Below are 20,702 nucleotides of genomic sequence, written 5' to 3'. Positions count from 1 at the left end.
AATCACTTTCAAAATCATTTTAGATAAGTTTACTTTGTTACATTCTGAAAGTAAGGCTGTCTTGAAGACGAACACCTTAGAAGCAGCTTGCATTTCTGAACAAGTCACTGGAAATTCTCTGCAGAAATATTGAGCCCTGCTGCCTCTATAGCTGTACGCAATTGTGAAAGTGTTGCCGGTGCAGGATTTTGTGCACAAACTGACATCTCGATTGTGTCCCATTAACGTTTGATGTGATTCATGTCGGGTGATACTGGTGGCCAAATCATTCACTTGAACTGTCCAGAATGTTCTTCAAACTAATGAGCAGAAATGTGGCCTGGTAACATGGCACAATGTCATCCATAAAAATTCCACTGTTGTTTGGAAATGTGAAGTCCATGAATGGCTGCAAATGGTCTCCAAGCGACCAAACATAACCATTTCCAGTCACTGATTGGTTCATTTCATGCAAACACAGCCCATGCCATTATGGAGCCACAACTAGCTTGCACAGTGTCTTGATGACAACTTGGGTCCATGGCTTCATGCAGTCTGTGATACACTTGAACCCTACCATCAGCTTTGACCAACCGAATTCATGGCTCATCTGATCAGGTCACGGTTTCCCATTCATCTAGGGTCCAATCGATATGTCCAGGAATCCAGGAGAGGAACTGCAGGCAATGTTGTGCTGTTCGCAAAGGTACTCGCTTTAGTCATCTGCTACCATAACCTACTAATGCCAAATTTCATGTACTGTCCTAACAGAAACAGTCGTCATACATCCCAATTTGATTTCTGTGGTTATTTCACACAGTGTTGCTTGCCTGTTAGCACTGATAACTATACACAAATGCTGCTGCTCTCAGTCATTAAGTGAAGGCCACTAGCCATTGCACTGTGTCTGGTCAGAGGTAATAGCTGAAATTTGGTATTCTTGGCACACTCTTGACGCTGTGTATCTTGGAATACTGAATTCCCTAACAATTTCTCAAATGTAATGCCCCATGTATCTAGCTCCAAATACCATTCTACATTAATAGTCTAATTCCTATCATGTGGCCATAATCACATTGGACACTTTTTCACATGAATTATGGATTACAAATGACAATGATGCCAATGCACTGCCCTTCTACACCGTGTGCATGTGATACTATTGCATCTCTATATGCGCATATTGCTATCCCATGACTTTTGTCAGCTTAGAGTCTTTTGCAACCTTAAGGTAAAGGGCTATTCAAAGACATGGAATAAAATGTGAGGTAGATACTGAAGACACTGTAACTCTCATGAACCGAAATATACACTCCTGGAAATGGAAAAAGAACACATTCACACCGGTGTGTCAGACCCACCATACTTGCTCCGGACACTGCGAGAGGGCTGTACAAGCAATGACCACACGCACGGCACAGTGGACACACCAGGAACCGCGGTGTTGGCCGTCGAATGGCGCTAGCTGCGCAGCATTTGTGCACCACCGCCGTCAGTGTCAACCAGTTTGCCGTGGCATACGGAGCTCCATCGCAGTCTTTAACACTGGTAGCATGCCGCGACAGCGTGGACGTGGACCGTATGTGCAGTTGACGGACTTTGAGCGAGGGCGTATAGTGGGCATGCGGGAGGCCGGGTGGATGTACCGCCGAATTGCTCAACACGTGGGGCGTGAGGTCTCCACAGTACATCGATGTTGTCGCCAGTGGTCGGTGGAAGGTGCACGTGCCCGTCGACCTGGGACCGGACCGCAGCGACGCACGGATGCACGCCAAGACTGTAGGATCCTACACAGTGCCGTAGGGGACCGCACCGCCACTTCCCAGCAAATCAGGGACACTGTTGCTCCTGGGGTATCGGCGAGGACCATTTGCAACCGTCTCCATGAAGCTGGGCTACGGTCCCGCACACCGTTAGGCCGTCTTCCGCTCACACCCCAACATCGTGCAGCACGCCTCCAGTGGTGTCGCGACAGGCGTGAATGGAGGGACGAATGGAGACGTGTCGTCTTCAGCGATGAGAGTCGCTTCTGCCTTGGTGCCAATGATGGTCGTATACGTGTTTGGCGCCGTGCAGGTGAGCGCCACAATCAGGACTGCATACGACCGAGGCACACAGGGCCAACACCCGGCATCATGGTGTGGGGAGCAATCTCCTACACTGGCCGTACACCACTGGTGATCGTCGAGGGGACACTGAATAGTGCACGGTACATCCAAACCGTCATCGAACCCATCGTTCTACCATTCCTAGACTGGCAAGGGAACTTGCTGTTCCAACAGGACAATGCACGTCCGCATGTATCCCGTGCCACCCAATGTGCTCTAGAAGGTGTAAGTCAACTACCCTGGCCAGCAAGATCTCCAGATCTGTCCCCCATTGAGCATGTTTGGGACTGGATGAAGCGTCGTCTCACGCGGTCTGCACGTCCAGCACGAACGCTGGTCCAACTGAGGCGCCAGGTGGAAATGGCATGGCAAGCCGTTCCACAGGACTACATCCAGCATCTCTACGATCGTCTCCATGGGAGAATAGCAGCCTGCATTGCTGCGAAAGGTGGATATACACTGTACTAGTGCCGACATTGTGCATGCTCTGTTGCCTGTGTCTATGTGCCTGTGGTTCTGTCAGTGTGATCATGTGATGTATCTGACCCCAGGAATGTGTCAATAAAGTTTCCCCTTCCTGGGACAATGAATTCACGGTGTTCTTATTTCAATTTCCAGGAGTGTATTTCATGTTGCCCACTTTGAAAGTGATGCAAAACTTCTCTGGTGTCACACAGAACACAAAAACGTCATGTGAGAGGCTTCTTCCATCCCAGCTGAAACAGAATATAGAGATGTCTGGCATACTTTGACATTAATGAAGCAGCACACATCAATGAATATATTCAGCATATGTGCAAAAGAATAAATATGCTTTTGTAAATTAATTAATACAAAAAGTTGGAGCTTCTATGATTTGTTTAGTAGATGCAGTTAAAGGAGAACTAAACCATATTGAGTTAAGTGCAGCCATGTGAAAATAATTTTGAGTTAAGTGGAGCCATGTGACTAAGCTCTTTTTGTCAGTGAAACATCATGATGGCCATATTTAACAAACAAAACAGAACCTATCACATTTATGAGGATTTTAAGAGCAAAGTAAATTTACAGTCACAGTCACATGTTCTGTACCTCAACCTGAAGAGTTACAGTTAAAATTGTCAGAAGGCAATTTTATTCAGAATTAGACATGTCAAGCGCAACAGAACAGAGTTGGTGCTCTCTCTCTAATGACCTTGGCCTGTTAATGAGACTTTAAAATCCAATCTTCTTTTTTATTCTTCTTCTTCTTCTTTCTCAGGAGCATATTTACAGCTTCTGTTATATGACTAGGCACAGTAACTGCTGGTCATAAACACATTCTATGGTTTTTATATCAGTGACCTCCACTCTTGTTTGGGATTTCTGGTGCTTCAGCAATATTTCAACACTATCTCAAACAAACTGTAAGATAAATCCCATGAAAGCATGAACTAATTTGCTGGCAAAATCATGACAAGTCCATCAGAGAAGAGCTTACCTAGCTTATTGCACCTTTCATGCAATCTGGCAAAATACTATATTTTTAAACTACAATCTGAACATGTACAGCACATCTTAGACAGAAACAGTGTATGACACATGGTTGCCTATCTGCAAGTGTTGCAAAACCTTTGAATTCTATGCAACCACACAGAGCTACAGTCATTTCTGACAGAATAAATTACTAACTGAAATTTATCAACAACACAATAATGATATCCCCAAACAGATTGTGCAGCAAAGGATTTCAGTTTGCAATGTCACAGTAAGTGCCAAGAAGTATGAAAAGTTAAAACAAAAATTGCTTCAAGTACCTTGTATTCCCACTTTGTACTGGGAATGGTAGTCACTACACATACATTTGAAAAGTATGTGCAAAGTCCGAGAGATGGCATCACTGGCATATATCGAGGTGAAGTTCAGTTAGTAGCATCTTTGGAAAGAATGCACACAAAGTTTCATCCATACTGGTCTATTTCTTTGTGTTTGGCATTCATGTGAATCAAGGAAGTCGAGTGGTTATCAAAAAATGGATGAAGAAGAATTTCGTATGGTGATTAAACATTACTTTCTGAAAGGCAAAACGCCTCAGGAGACTACAGAAAAGCTTGATAAACATTACGGTGACTGGACCTTCAGTTAGAACAGTTTATAAGTGGTTTCAAAATTGTCAGATTGGCCATATTGGCACAAGTGATGCTGAACACTCTGGACACCCTGTGGAGGTTACGACTCCAGACATCATTGATAAAATCCATGATATGGTGATGGATGACAGAGGAGTTAAGGTGCATGAGATTGCTAGTGCTGTGGGCATCTCGAATGAACAGGTGCATAATATTTTGCGTAAACATTTGGACATGAGAAAACTATCTGCAAGATGGGTTCCACGATTGCCCATGCTTGACCAAAAATGGAACCATGTGAAGCGTTGCAAGGATGGTTCGCAGCTGTTCAGGAAGAATCCACAGGACTTTAAGCATTGTTTCCTCAGTGTGGATGAAACATGGATACATTACTATACTCCTGAGACCAAACATCAATCTAAACAATGGGTTACCAAGGGAGAATCTGCACCAAAAAAGGTGAAGACCAGTCCTTCGGCTGGAAAGGTTATGACGACTGTCTTCTGAGATTCGCAAGGGATAATCCTCATCGACTATCTGGAAAAGGGTAAAACTATTACAGGTGCATATTATTCATTGTTATAGGACTGTTTGAAAACTAAGCTGCAAGAAAAATGCCAGCAATTGGAAAAAAAAAATCCTTTTCCATCATGACAATGCAACAGCACACACCTCAACAGTTGTGGTCGCAAAATTAATGGAAATAGGATTCCAACTTGTTTCACATCCCCCCAATTTTCCAGACTTGGCTCCCTCAGACTACTATTTGTTCCCCAATTTGAAGAAACGGTTGGTGGAACAAAGATTTTATTCAAATGAGGAGGTGATTGCAGCAAGTAATAGCTATTTTGGAGATTTGGACAATTCCTATTATTCGGAAGGGATCAACATATTAGAACAGCATTGGACTAAGTAGTTTTTATTTTTGCATGGACTTTACAAACGCCCCTTGTATGATTCTGAGGTAGCACTACACAAGAAGAAATAAAACAGTTCAGAGAGCTCAATCATTCAAATCAAACATAATGAATAAAATGTAGTCTAATTATTTGCAGATAGAGTGGAAGGGATGAGTGCTATATACATTGCAAAGAAATTTCTGTAAAATCTATACAGATTGAAATTCCTGTTGATTATAGATCACATCCCCTATTACTCATTTTAGTACAGTCACAGACATAATAGAACAAGCAGCACAGCAGTTTCTGAGATGACATTACTATTTAGCACTCACTACTACCAATTACATCATCAAACAATACTGCTGCATCTGAATGGTCTCACACTATCCAGATTACCAGTGTGTTTCAACATGGCCTTCAATAGCCATGAAGATGCAATACTTCATGTAGATACAAATATCAAGGTAATATTACAACAGTTCCCAGAGGCTGCATCCAGAATTGCTCATGAAATGGATTGGTCCTGAAGCAGATTGCTGAACACATGAATATCAGCACACATTCCGCTGCAGAGTGAAAATCTCATTCTGGGAACATCCCCCAGGCTGTGGCTAAGCCATGTCTCCACAATATCCTTTCTTTTAGGAGTGCTAGTTCTGCAAGGTTTACAGGAGAGCTTCTGTGAAGTTTGGAAGGTAGGAGGTGAGGTACTGGCGGAAGTAAAGCTGTGAGGACGGGGCGTGAGTCGTGCTTGGGTAGCTCAGTTGGTAGAGCACTTTCCCGTGAAAGGCAAAGATCCCGAGTTAGAGTCTCGGTCCGGCACACAGTTTTAATCTGCCAGGAAGTTTCATATCAGTGCACACTCCGCTGCAGAGTGAAAATCTCATTCTGGAAACATGAAACTAGGTTGGAAGAAACAAAGACAGATCATAACCTCCTCACCAGTTTTTATCTTTTTAACATGTGGACAGTGCTCAAATTGATGGAATTATTGAGGCACAACTCGCGCTCTACCCTCACAGCTTCTCTTCTTCCAGCATCTCACTCCTGTTTTCCGCACTTCACATGAATACTTCTGGAAACCAGTATCTAGGATGGTACAGGGATGACCACCCAGCATTTGATTTCTGATGAGTAATACCTCTTTTACCAAAGACAAAGCTTTTGTCTTTAAATATGTCTGCTTGTGTCTGTATATGTGTGGATGGATATGTGTGTGTGTGCAAGTGTATACCCGTCCTTTTTTCCCCCCTAAGGTAAGTCTTTCCGCTCCCAGGATTGGAATGACTCCTTACCCTCTCCCTTAAAACCCACATCCTTTCGTCTTTCCCTCTCCTTCCCTCTTTCCTGATGAGGCAACAGTTTGTTGCGAAAGCTTGAATTTTGTGTGTATCTTTGTGTTTGTTTGTGTGTCTTTCGACCTGCCAGTGCTTTCGTTTGGTAAGTCACATCATCTTTGTTTTTTTCATTATAGTTTCATTTTGAAGATTCTTTAATACCTAGTTGCACCACATGGAGCAAACACAATTCTCAGTGGTGGCATACACATGTTAAGAAACCAGTAGTATTGCAACATATTTGTATAACGTAGTAACTACAAGCTGCAAGAGAGTTCTTTAAACAAAGGTTACTCTAATATTATCATAATGCTTCTTCATTCCAATGTTTAATTTATATAATTAACATTTTTATTACTTGAACTAGATGTTGTGCAAGAAACAGATATTATTTTCTGGACTAATTATTTCATTATTTTGTTTTGAGGTCTCACGAGGGGAAGGTCATGAGGTCTACATTTATCATGATCCAGATCTTCATGTGTAGCTATATATTATGCTTGCAAAATAAGCTAAGTTACACACTCTAATACAGTTAACACGTTCATGTCAGCATGTACCACTGGAGGCTCATGCTAGAGCCGTCCGTCAGGTGGTGTGTACCACTGGTGGCTCATGCTCAACACTTTCAAATATGCTACCAGCAACACAATAATGTATGATGTATTACCTCTCAGCCAGGTGCAATGAACAGTTGTGAACTCTATTTTTTGTGACCCTTCAAGGAGAGAGCCTTTTGAATAAAAGAGATATCTCATACTTTGTGATTAATTTCGTGCAAAAATATTTTATGTGATCTCTTGTTATTTTAAAAGAATCGATTTATGCCACTTCCAAAATAAAAGGTCAATGGATTGAAATAGCAGTCTAGGGCACTTGGATATGACTGCTGCCCCATGGCAAGGATACACAAATCTCACATTGCAATATTTAATTTACAGTGTGTGTGTGTGTGTGTGTGTGTGTGTGTGTGTGTGTAAAAAAGAACTGACATGAATTAAGTGTTCCAATTAATTACACTTTAGCTAACATTTAGAAAATTTTTAAACAGTTTTTACAAAATTACTGACCTCAGTTTCATATTTCTAATTCAAAGTAACCCATAATAATGTGGTGTCTACATAGATATTTATATGATCAATTGCTTTACTTTTTAATATCAATATTACAGTTTAAAACAACAAGTGCTGCCACAAATGACACAGTTACTTCACAAATTTTCCCTATGCAAATTGCAGCTTCTGCATTTTTCATGTCATTAATACAAAAGCCATGAAGCTAAACATTAAGCAAGAACAGAAAGATTATTAACTCCTCTGCTTCAAAAATATTTTAAGAACTCAACAACTGAGTTCTTTGCTAAAAGTAAGCCATTCTATGTGAAACAGTTCACATGGAGTAAGCAAGGGCTACTGTGATAAGTTCGTTAATAATGCAGGAAAAAAAAGGAAAGTACAGTTTCAATGCAATGACATATCTGCTGCAAGCAAAACCCTCAGAAAAATAGTTATTCCAGTCTGATTATGTTACTTATGTTTATTTTGTCACATTACAACATTCTAGTAAAAGCAGGCTGTGAACACATTCATTGTAACTAATAAAACAAATATTTGCAGCAACTGTATATATTAAAGATGTATTATTTCAAAACTATTTGAAGTCCCTTGTTCAAATCATTGGAAGCTAAAAACAGAAAATCGTTACAGCAACTATGTATCCGAAAAATACATTTAACTAATTACAGCCCCTTGTTTAACACTTCTTGTTAGCAACAGGCAACAGTAACTACTGACAATGGCAATGAAATGCATTTTTCAACAGTGACTCAAGTAAAGCAAAAATGAAAAATGTCTACTCAAACATAAAATGAACAAATTGCACATACACGCACGCACAAGGACAAGCGATCTGATTGGATATAAACCTTCTTTCCAACTGGAGGAGGGTCCCTCACCTGGCGTCTGATCGGAAATCTGGTTAGTTAATTTGGCCCTCATCAATTTTGCCAAATTTAGCATACTACGTTTCATCCAGTTGATAAACCTTGAAATGCGATCAAATGCCTCTGCAATCTTGTTGGTGTCATTGTCAGCTGTTGGAGCTGACAAGTTTGATGAACCAAAGTTACTGAGTAGCAGCGCCAAGAAAAGGTTAAGGACCTGTAACACGAATATCCAAATGCTGCTGTAGTATTTAAGATAAAATATTGAAGATATAGTCGAATTATATAGAAAGCTGATTCATAAATTATCAACATTTCATGATGCTATAAAAGTTAGTCAGGAATAGAACACAAATGTATAAGATATTATGTCTCTGACTAAGCACAGTTTCTTTCTTTGAGACATTTTGGTACTATTCTTTTCATACAAATTCTATCACTACAAACTATGTCTTTTCAGTTCAGCAACAGAATGCTAAACTCACAAAGTAAGTATCCATTTACAATTCAGCTTTTTTACTTCAGGATGAAAAATTGCTACTGATTACTTTTTTGTAATAAATACCTAAAATCTTAATAAAATTATATTGCATTGCATGCCTACATAGCTGTATAAATGAGAATAAAATGACTTAAAGAGATAAAATGCTATGAATTGCAAGATCAGCAATGTACACTTGGTAATTTCAAAAACATCCTATTATGTGAAACACTTACGCATAAAGCTCAACAGTTTAATTGAGATTTAATCAACAGGCCTTTAATAGTAGAGACTCTTGTTTTGGCTATGATGTCATCTGCACTGTACAAATAATGTATATGAAAAAGTCTTGTGATTTCACTATTTTCCAAAGAGTATTAGTATTGAACCACAACAGTACAACACTTAGTCCAGAACAGTTTAACTATTATAACAAAATTTACATACAAATTAACCTGTGATCTCCTTTGTCATGTGCAATGTAAAGAATTTAAAATATTTAAACAATAAATTTAAGTAAAAGTGAAAAATCATTTAATTTTTTATTCCTTTACTCATGTAATGCAGCTAAAATACAGTGTATCCTGTAACTTAGGACCAAAATCATACAAATTCTAGAGGATCCTAAATTGAGTAGTTTAAGAAATCAGTGGCCAGAAATGAATATCTTTAAACAGTAAGATATCTTGAATGAACAAAGTGTGTGAGTATGGTGTTTTTACTCAGTGTTTGCCGTCACTGAAGACAGCCACTGCTGAGCACCATTCTTTACACTGTTATCACTGTCAGAGTGCCTTCCTCCAAAGCCAAACATCAAGTTCAAGAAAAATTGGTAGACAGAAAATGTGAGATCAGGGCTGTATGGTGAGTGACTGAACTGTTCCCAACAGAATTGCTAAATAAAGTTTCGGATGACACATGCCTTGACTGAGCATTCCATTTCTTTTGTTTTGAATTGTGTACTGACATTTCCTCAGTGTTTCACTGTATTGTGCTACACTGACAGTTTCACATATGGGAAGGAACTCAACACCCAGAATGCCCTGCCTCTCCCACAAGAAACTGCATGATTTTTTTGTGCTGACAATGTTGTTTCCAATTTTTGTTTCTTGGGTATCACAAGTGACTCCACTCCACTGCTTGCTATTTTGATTCTGGAGTGACATTACAAACACTTGTTTCATCACTGGTCACAATTCTTTTTAAAATTTATCTCCCTCATCACTGTGGCAGGTAAGAAATGTCAAAGCACTGCTAAGTTGCTCCATTTTGTGGACATCTATAAGCATTTTGGATCTAAACGGGAGCACAATTTGAAAACACTTAAGCAATTTGTGATGATCTCCCATCTTCTGACTACATCTTGTTCTTGAAGCATGATTTTGGAGGAAGACACTTTGATAGTGGTGAAGACACAAAAAACGATGTTCAGCATTGGTTGTCTTCGAAGACACAAAAAACGATGTTCAGCAGTGGCTGTCTTCAAGGTGGCATCTTTTTATGAAGAATGCATATAAAAGTTGGTTTCCCAATGTAACAAATTCGAAGACACAAAAAACGATGTTCAGCAGTGGCTGTCTTCAAGGTGGCATCTTTTTATGAAGAATGCATATAAAAGTTGGTTTCCCAATGTAACAAATATCTAAGCAATGGTGAAAACTGGGTAGAAAATAGTTTAAGAAATGCTCTTTCTTGTAAAAATAAATTTTTGTTTGAAAAAAATGTTTTATGAGCTTTTTCTTTTTCTAAAAACATACTTACTTTTCAGACATGCACATACAAAATCTACATGGAGTAAGAATACTTTTATCCAAGTTTTTGCAGTCTATTGTGACAACCAATATTGAGTAACTCCAGCTTAATTCTCACACACCTGCCACGATGAGTGATTTAGATATTAGTATCAATGGCTTTGAGAAACAGCTGAAACCAGTAAAATTAAATAATGCTATGGAATCACAGTCATATTCCATACACAATTTTCTGCTGAGTTAGCTCCAAAAATATAGTTCACTGGTTGGAAGAGAGCACAGGCTACAAGAAGAGTAGCAGAAAGGATTCGTAAAACCACCATTTAATATCATTGACATGAATCTGTTGTAAAACTTCACAACATATTCTGTGCTCAAACAGAATGAGGAATCGTAACATAATGACCCTCTCCACTTCCACCAGCATGAATTACAAAAACAGTGAGCATGTGAACCCAAACTTCCACCTTTCACATAACATACTGATAACCACAGAACAAGGCAATTATGTGGAAGCAGCATATATTGACTTCTGAAAAGCATTGGACTCACTATCATACCAAAATGTGATAATATAATATCACACCAACATTTATTAATAAAAGTGGAATAACATGGTGTATCAAACAAATTTTGTGACTGGATTGAGGATTTTTTGGTAGGAGGATGCATAACATTCTCTTTGACAGACAGTTGTTGGCAGAAGAAGAAGTAATATCAAACATGTCGATTAAAATTTGTAATGTGATCCTTACTGTTCATGTTGTAAATTAATGATTTGTCAAACAATAATAATAATAACCTCCAACTTTTTACAGACAGTGCATTTATTTTTAATGAAAAATAGTTCAAATATCCAATCAGATCATGATAAGATTTCAATTTGGTGCAAGGATCAGGAACCTGTTTTAATTGTACAGAACTGTAAAACTGTGCATTTCACACAATACAGAAGAGAAGTATCTATGAATACAATATCAATGAAACAATGGGAATCAGTCAACTCAGATACCTGGACGTAATAATTTGTAAGGATGTGAAATGGAATGATCAAACAGTCTCAGTCTTGGGTAAAGCTAGTGACAACCTGTGGTTTGTTAGCTGGATACTAGGAAATCAGACTGCTTACAAAACATATTTGATTAGTTAGTTAGTTTCAAGTTCTATGGATCATTTGCAGAATACGGTAAAGGGTCATTTTTACATTATTACTTTTAAGTATACATATGTGAGTTAGTAATTCCTACCCACACCTTTTACACATTACAATAACAGGAATTCTTCTGTGGAATAAAAGGAGTTGTCACAGATAAACTGTTTTAGTTGTTTTCAAATTTTACTTTTGCTGTTTGTCAGACTTTTATATCATTGTGTAAATGATCAAAAATTTTAGTTGTGGCATTGTACACCCCTTTTTCTGCTACAGACAATTTTAATGTGGAGTAATGAATGTCATTTTCCCTTCTGGTATGATAATTATTAAATTATTGTTCCTTTTGAACTGCAGTGGATTATTTATGACAAACCTCATGACAGAATAAATATACAGTGAAGCAGTAATCAGACCACCCAACTCTTTTTCGAGCAATGATGACTTCCTTTCTTAAACATGGTCCCCAAGATTTGCAACGATTCTAAGTGCAAATGTCACTGAACTATGTTCTTTTAGGAGTTCTAAAATGTGCTTTTTCCAGTTTAAATTCTCATCAATATGGATACCTAAGAATTTTGAAGTGTCCACCCTATTTATTATTTGCTCGCCATGTGTTGCACTTATCACTGGTTTAGAACCCCTAGATGCACAGATCTGAATATGTTGTTTTGTTTTAAATTGGAGGGTGAGACCATTCACAGAAAACCAGTGAATGACACTTTTAAGTACACTGTTTACAATTTCTTCTGCTTCCATATGTATGTTTGAGTTTATTACAATACTAGTGTCATCTGCTTATTGTATATTAGATGGAGGATTGTTTACATATATTAGGCACAATAGTGGATTTGAGATTGAGCCAGAATCCCATACTTTATTTCTCCCTAGTCAGAATTACGTCCCCAGACTATATCGGCTGATTTACTAAGTACAACTTTCTACATTCTTCTTGTTAGACATGGCATTACCAACTGGTTGGCTATACCATCATTCCCATAAAACTCAAATTTATCTAAGAAAATACTGTTATTCACACTGTTCCCTTAGACAGATCACAGGAAATATCAACTTTCACTATTTTATTTTTTAATGCTTTTAAAATATGGTGGGTGAACCTGTTTTAAATAGCATTCTCAGTAGAGCAACTCTCCCAAAATCCAAACTGTGATTTGCTGGGGATATTATTGTTGCTCAGGTGAGATACTATTGATTGATTGATTTCCTTATTAATCCATGTAACAATTTACAATGTGTGGATTTCGTCAGCAAAATCATATACAATACAATATACCTACAATTATACACATAAAACTTGTATTTACACACATTTTTGAGGTATCTTAAATTAGTTTTATATCCTTGTGTAATTTGTAATTTTCTTATAGTACTGTACAATTTTTGATTTCCTCATGTATTACAATGCAGGCTACTTTAATTACACTACATGTTTTAATTCAGATAGTCCATTACTGCATAATAACTTTTATTTAATAAAAAAAAATTTTAGTTTTGTTTTGAACTGTCCGATTGTGTCAATATCTTTTATTTTTCGGAGTAATTTATTATATAATTTAACAGCATTGTACAACAAGCTCTGCTGTGTTTTAACTTTATTTTTCCTCTCTAGATGAAGATTGTATTGGTTTCTAGTTTCATAGCTGTGTACTAAAGAATTTTTCATATAGCAGTCAATATTTTTTTTACATACATAACACTTTGAAAAATGTATTCACAGGGGACAGTTAGGATTTCCAGCTTTTGGAAATGTTCAAGGCAGTGAGCCCTACTGCCACTCTTGGTTATTATACGAATTGCTCTTTTCTGTAATTTGAAAACTATTTGAATATTTTTACTGTTGACTCCCCAAAATATTATTCCATAGGTAATAACAGAGTGGATATAAGAAAAATATACAGATCTGACACATGTAGTATCACAAACTGCAGTCAGAATTCTCAGAGCATAGCATGCTGTAGCGATTCTGTTACTAAGTATTTTAATATGTTCTTCCCACTTTAACTGACTGTCAACATGCATACAAAGAAATTTTGTGTAGTCTACACATTCTATAGTTTCATTGTTTAACTTAAAGTTGTTATAGTGTGGTTTTCTGCAGACATAGACGTTAACAGCATTTGTTTCTTTAAGATTTAGTGTTAGTTTATTATTGGATGCCCACTCACGTACACTGTTTAGTGTTTGTTTGGCTTTTTCTTTTAGTGCATCTGGTGATTTGTCACTGATTAGAACATTTGAGTCATCTGCAAACAATATTGTTTGTCCATGCTTGATGCTCTGTGGGAAGTCATTTATGTAAATGAGGAATAGTACTGGGCCAAGGACACTACCCTGTGGGACACCTATATTTACATAATTTGGGTCTGAAGTATACTTTACAATATAGTTTGAGCAACTTGAAATATGTGAGATTTCAGTTATCTGTCTTCTATTTTTTAGATATGACTGGAACCATTTGTTCACAAGTCCCCTTATTCCAAGTTCATCTAACTTATTTAACAATATGTTGTGGTCTACTGTATCAAACGCTTTAGTTAGATCAAGAAATATACCTGTTGTGTAGTTCCCTTTATCTAATGCTTCTAGAATGTGTATTGTGAGGTGTGCTGTTACTGATTCTGTGCTTTTCCCTGATCGAAATCCAAACTGGTCAACAGACAGTAAGTTGTATTTATTTAAATAATTCATTAGCCTATCTTTCATAATAGTTTCTAATATTTTTGCAAAGCATGATAGTAGAGAAATTGGCCTATAATTTTCAATTATTCCTGCATCACCTTTTTGAAGAGAGGTAGTAATTTCGCATATTTTAAATAGTCTGGAAAGTAGCCCTGCTTGAAAGAGTGATTTATAATATCAACTAAAGGTGGAAGTAGGCTCTTGATACAGTCCTTAATTATAAAAATGGGGACTTCATCCAGACCAGCTGAGTTTTTGTTTCTCAGTTTGCTGACTGCTTTATAGACTTCTTCCTGTGTTGTAGGGAATAACACCATTGAGTGTGATACACCATTATTTGGCTTTTTGACCTGAGGGGCTGTTAGAAAATTTTCCTGTTATTTTATTCCTATGCTACTAAAATAATCATTTATATAGTTTGCCAAATATATTGGGTCTTTTATTAGAGTCCCTTCCTCTTTGATTTTCAAGTTTGACAGATTCATTTTCCTGGTACCAGTTTCCTGCTTCACAATCTTCCATACTGCCTTATTTTTGTTTTCAGCAGAGTGCACTATTTTGGAGTTATGAGCTCTCTTTGCTGCAAGCAACATTTTCCTATATGTTTTCCTATATCTTTTATAAAAGAGTGAGAAAGCAGGATTAGTTTGGCTGTGTTTAATGGAGCTCAGGTACTATTCCAGAATACATCATCTTCTCAAAAATTTTGGAAAATTATGTCGTAGTGAAACAGGTTTGTAGTTACTGACATCTGTCTTAACTATCTTCCTTAAAGAGGAGTTTAACAACAGCATATTTCAGTCTCTCTGTAAACATGCCTTCAACTGAGAATATATAGTTTTCTTCATTTCAGAAGGATACGTTGATGATACAATCACATGACAGAATTTTATGAGAGTTGTTCTTCTGACATACTGCTGCAATTTTTTTTTTTTTGCACAGTTCATTTCAATACATCCTTCTTTATTTAAGAGATAATTACTTGTTTTGAGTTTTTAAACTCATGTTCTGTCTTAATACATGTATCATCTCTTTCTTTTTCTGTATAACAACTCCTTCTTTTTCTGTATTAGTTCTACAAAAGTAAGATCTTTTATACATAACTTATCTAATTGTATGGCTATGTGGTGTTCAGACAGGCACATGATGTTATCTTCTCAGTGCTCCAAGTTTTCCAAATGGACAAGAAGTTCTTGTACATTACCCAATCCTCTAATATTTTGATGAAATAAGCTAAACTTTACTTTTTTGTGCATTCTTAAGCATTTTTGGGGGCTCTTCTGTTAATCTGACTTCTTTCAAAACCGGGTGTCTGAATCCTGATTCCAACCTAAAAGAGGTATTTTTCTGACACAAGTAACCACAGGGATCTTGCTTTGTCTGATGGTGGCCCCTTGTATATTTTCTGCAAGAAGCACAGTGAACTTTTCATTCCCTCTCCTATTCAAGTGTAGTCCATGTCTAGTACATGCTCGTCTCCCAATTGTACAACAGGCACTGCACTCATATGCGATTTCATTTCTGTCAGCAGCAACCTGCTCATCTCAGTTATTATGTGTCTCACAGGAGTGTTCTACATCTATGCCTTGCAAACCACCATGGAGTGCGTGGTAGAGAGTACGTTCTGCTGTACTAGTTATGGGTTTATTCCTGTACCATTCAAATGTGGAATACAGGAAGAATTACTGCCTAAAAGCCTCTATGCATGCTGTAATTACACTAATCTTCTCCACATGATCCCTATGTGAGTGATATATAGGAGGTTGTAGTGTATTCCAAGAGTTATCAATTACAACTAGTTCTTGAAACTTTGAAAGTAGGCTTTCTTGGCATAACTTATGTCTATCTTCAAGAGTCTGCCAGTTCAGTTTCTTCAGCATCTCTATCTCACTTTCCCACAAGGTAACACTTTGGCAACCAAGCCCAAGTGTAGCTTGGGCCATGGCACTGAGCTCAATGGGCCACACCCGAGTGTCGCTCGGGCCGCAATGTTTCATGTCATGCAAGCCTCCTGTCACTTGAAAATGACTTGTTTTGTGTGAGAACATTGTATAGATGTCTGGCTGGGTGGCCCTTGACAAGTGCTGCCCTCTATTGTCAGGTTCTAGAATTACCTGGAAAGAAGCAGTAATGAATTTTAGCATTGCCGTCATGCCTGACTGAGCCTTTGAGGGCTCGCGTTGTCGTCGTATTCACGTGCAGTTTCATTCAGTTTTATCACTGTCTGTGATCCCATTACAATACGTCATGTTTATTGAGTGATCACGAAATTTTAGAGGCACTGGAAGAAGAATTGATTGATTCTGGATCAAAGGGAGAAATATCTGAGAGGGAACAGTCTGAAGAAGATTCAAATTCAGGTAAGCTACAGACTAATATAACTTGTCATCTCTAGTACTGTTGCTTCAGTTACTGGCATTGCAATTGCGAATAAGTTTCATCTCATCTTTCTTTTACAGATGAATCTGATGATGAATATGCTGCTGTTCAAACAACTTCCAAGTGACAATGTTCTTCTACTGTAACACAGTCTTATACACCACCACGGAAGAGGTAGCGGTATTCACTAACGAAATCAACAGATACTGATTTAGGTTGGAGATTCGAGGACCTACAGCCTCCTTTGCCACAGTTCTCAGACATAACTGGAATAAGAGCTGCAGTTGATGAAAGATCCACTCTACTCGACGTGTTTTCTATTTTCTTTCCACATTCTATGATATAACACATAAAATCAGAAATGAACAAGTATGCAAAGTGTGTTTATGATAAACTGAAGGCAGGCTCCAAACTAAAGCCACACAGTGTGCCAGTTCAGTTTCTTCAGCATCTCTATCTCACTTTCCCACAAGTTAACACTTTGGCAACCAAGCCCAGCTTGGGCCATGGCACTGAGCATTCATGGGTTGGAGTGAAGCTTCATGAAACGTATTTGTTTTTCGCCGTAATTATTCATATGTGCCTCGTGAAGAAACCAAAATTGGCAGACCACTGGTCTGTCAATAGTTTTATTTTAACCTGTTTCCCAGGATATTTATGAGTAGAAATAGGTTCAAGGTCATACCTTCAAATTTAAATTTGAATGACAATTCTACCTACATTCCCAGAGGTCCACAACAGCATGATGCCATACATAAAATCAGACCTTTTCTCGATCATCTATTACAAGAATGTAAGAAATCATTTTATCCCTACGAAAACCTCACCACTGATGAGGGTATGTGTGGACTATGTGGCGAGTGTCTTTCATCTCTATATAAAAAATAAACCAAACAAGTATGAAATAAAAATGTTTATTGCCTTTGTGTGATTCAAAGGCTGGTTACAATCAGGGATTCAAAGTATACTCTGGAAAAGGATGAAAAGACAATTCCATAATACCACTGTTTCAGAGGTTGCTCGCTAATTATTTGGGCAGAGATCACATTGTTTATATGGACAGAGTTTACAGTTTGCCAGCAGTTTTTGATATTTTATGGCAAAATAAAACGAAAGCTGTAGGCACATGTATGGCTAATTGAAAGGAACTGCCAAAAGAAAATGTTGTTTTGAAGAGACTCAGAAGGAATCAGTCGGTGTCAATGAAGAGAAACCCCCTGCTTTGTTTGAACTGGAAGGACACGAGGGATGTCTTATGCCTTTCCTCTAAACACAAAATGACAATCTCTAACATTTCTGTTCATATGAAGGATGGTGTCAAGACCAAGTCAAAACCAGATGCTATTCTCAATTATAATATGAACAAAACAGGGTTTGATAGAAGTGATCAGATGATCTATTATCCTTTCAATAGGAAATAAATGAAGTGGTGGAAAAATCTGTTTTTTCACTTTTTCATACTGGCTGCAACAAATGCTTTTGTTCTATATCGTGAGACCACAAACCCCAATGAGAAGAAAAACTGTCATTCTCCATCTTTTTGTGCCACATTGGTGAAGGACTCTTCCAGAAATGCTCAACTCAAGGAACTATACCTAGTGCAACCATCGGCAATAGGCTTTTAGGACGACACTTCCCTGAGAAAATTACTGCAACTGAGAAGAAACAACAACCAACAAGGGTGTACAAGGTTTGTTCGGCGCAGACAAAACAATCAACTGGTAAAGTAAGCAGGAAGGAAACAAGATGGTATTGCCCTGACTGTAACACACCTCTCTGCATGCCAGAATGCAAGTCACACAAATTCCAGTTATGTGTGAATGTGCTGAAATCCACACCTCGCACTTTTCTTTTTTGAGTGAAAATTATACTTCCTGTAACCATCATTGCATAGCTTTTATTGTGTCAGAGAACTGCAATAAACGTCTAAAGTAAACCTTGAAGCTTGTTCTTTATTATTATGTATGTCCTTTAACATACATCAAGCACAGATGTGCCAGTAATAATTTAAAGAATGGCATAAATAGCTGGTTTTCTGGGCCTGAAATTTTCCTAAGTGGCTGGACCTTAAGGTGTTAAACGAACTGTGACCATTAATGCTGCCATACTCTGTATATGTTCAACATTCCCTGTTAGTCCTATCTGGAGTGGGTCCCATGTGCTTGAGCAACATTTTAGAACCGGCACATGAGAGATTCGCAAGTAATCTCCTCCATAGACTGACTGCATTTCCCTAGTATGCTACCGATAAACTGAAGTCTACTACCTGCTTTACTCACAACTGAACCTATGTGATAATTTCATTTCATGTTCCTACAATGTGTTACACCAGGTAGCTGTACGAGTTGGCAGATTCCAATTGTAACTCAGCAATACTACAGTCAGTGGCGGCTCATAGATATACATTCTGAGTGTTCACAAATTTTTAAATTCAGATAAATATGAGTGTGCGAAATTAAAAAAATCTGCTGTATAACAGTTATGCTCATCAACATACTTATACAACTTCAGCTGCTGTCAATAATAATAATAATAATAATAATAATAATAATAATATGTGTAACTTTTCCTGAAAAAAGAAGAATTGTTTTTGTGGAATTTTGCTGTTTTGTACATAATATTAAGTACAGTTTATGTCAAGAATGAAATAATATTTATGCTTTTGCTACTCTCCATTTCGCATTTTTGTGTAAGTGGGAGTTTTTCATGCTTTTTTATTTTTTCGGGTAAATGTACAAGATTCCTAATTCATGTATTAGTTAACAAATTAACTTTTGGGCTGAAAATCAGGCATTCTTACATTGCACCCACATAAACGACTTAATGCTTATTATACACTTGTTTGTTAAATGTTCGCTTGTAGTCAAGCTTATCTGATTTGTCACTTTTCTCAGACAATGAATCTGGTCTGGAATGCCCTGGTTTCTTTGTGGCTAAATTTTCCTGATGATTTTCTTTTCTGTTAGTGCTTGATACAGGGTTCAACAGAGTTCATGTTGACACACTCCACAGGAAAAGCCGATTTCTGCACAGTAGACAACCAACTTGAAACACAAACTGCCATTTGCAGAAATTATTAAATTCAAGTAGTACTCTCTACCAGCAAGATCACTTGACTAGAATACAAAAGAGTTGCTGAGAGCCATAAGGGCCAAGAGCACACCGTCTTCGACTCCCCCCCCCCCCCCCCCCCCCCATTTAAATATTTAAATGAATATCAGAGAAGCCAGTGAGACAGTTTTTCATAAATGTTCAAATATATGTACAATGTTGACCTACAGTACACATAAATCATTAGATCAAAAGATGTCAGAAGCATGAATAAATGCTACAGTTTTACAATTGATAATGATGTGCTGTAAGGTTCTCAGCACCTCAAAATGCAAAACCTTATGTACAATATCTCATTCAGAATCCCACAAAATAGGTTTCTCCCTCAGTATAACTATAAAATATACTGACATCCAATCTAAGTTTAGTATATTGTGTGTGAATTCACATACCTGTGGATTGTGTTACAGCCTAGCGGGATTTACGGTGAATGTAGATACACGTCTGCTGCAGTGTGCTATCATCTGGTGGTACTGACATAAACCAGTAGTTGAGTGGTAGGAATTAGCAGTGCACGCCATGAAATGTGCACATTCTTTATCAAAACTGTATGTATGTGGCCCATAAGGCAATTTTGTCACGCCAGTTGTGCACACACAGAAGCTCATCAAATGTGCATGAGTGAAGCTGTGCTCAGGACCGTGATGCCGGGTTTCGCCAAGTCTAGTAGAGCAATATGTAGTACAGTGCGGTAGATTTAGTGCAGTGTATTTCAGAGTACTGCACCTACATTACTTCTGACAGCATTCAAAGATAAATAGCCGACAAATCAGCA

The 20,702-nt window shown here is 37.9% G+C and overlaps 1 protein-coding gene across 1 annotated transcript in view; it reads right to left on the bottom strand.

Annotated features, from left to right (window-relative positions):
* Positions 1–20,702, bottom strand: part of LOC124709134 (sodium channel protein para) — an 878,324-nt gene that overhangs the window by 313,518 nt on the left and 544,104 nt on the right. The window contains exon 20 of the mRNA XM_047240797.1: positions 8,368–8,572. Within this exon, the coding sequence (XP_047096753.1) occupies positions 8,368–8,572 (205 nt within the window). The remainder of the gene's footprint in view (positions 1–8,367; positions 8,573–20,702) is intronic.

The sequence above is a fragment of the Schistocerca piceifrons genome, chromosome 7, assembly GCF_021461385.2.
Source record: "Schistocerca piceifrons isolate TAMUIC-IGC-003096 chromosome 7, iqSchPice1.1, whole genome shotgun sequence".
NCBI classification, from domain to species: Eukaryota; Metazoa; Arthropoda; class Insecta; order Orthoptera; family Acrididae; genus Schistocerca; species Schistocerca piceifrons.
The sequence above is the reverse complement of the archived record's forward strand: the minus strand, read 5'-3'. Positions and strand labels throughout refer to the sequence as shown.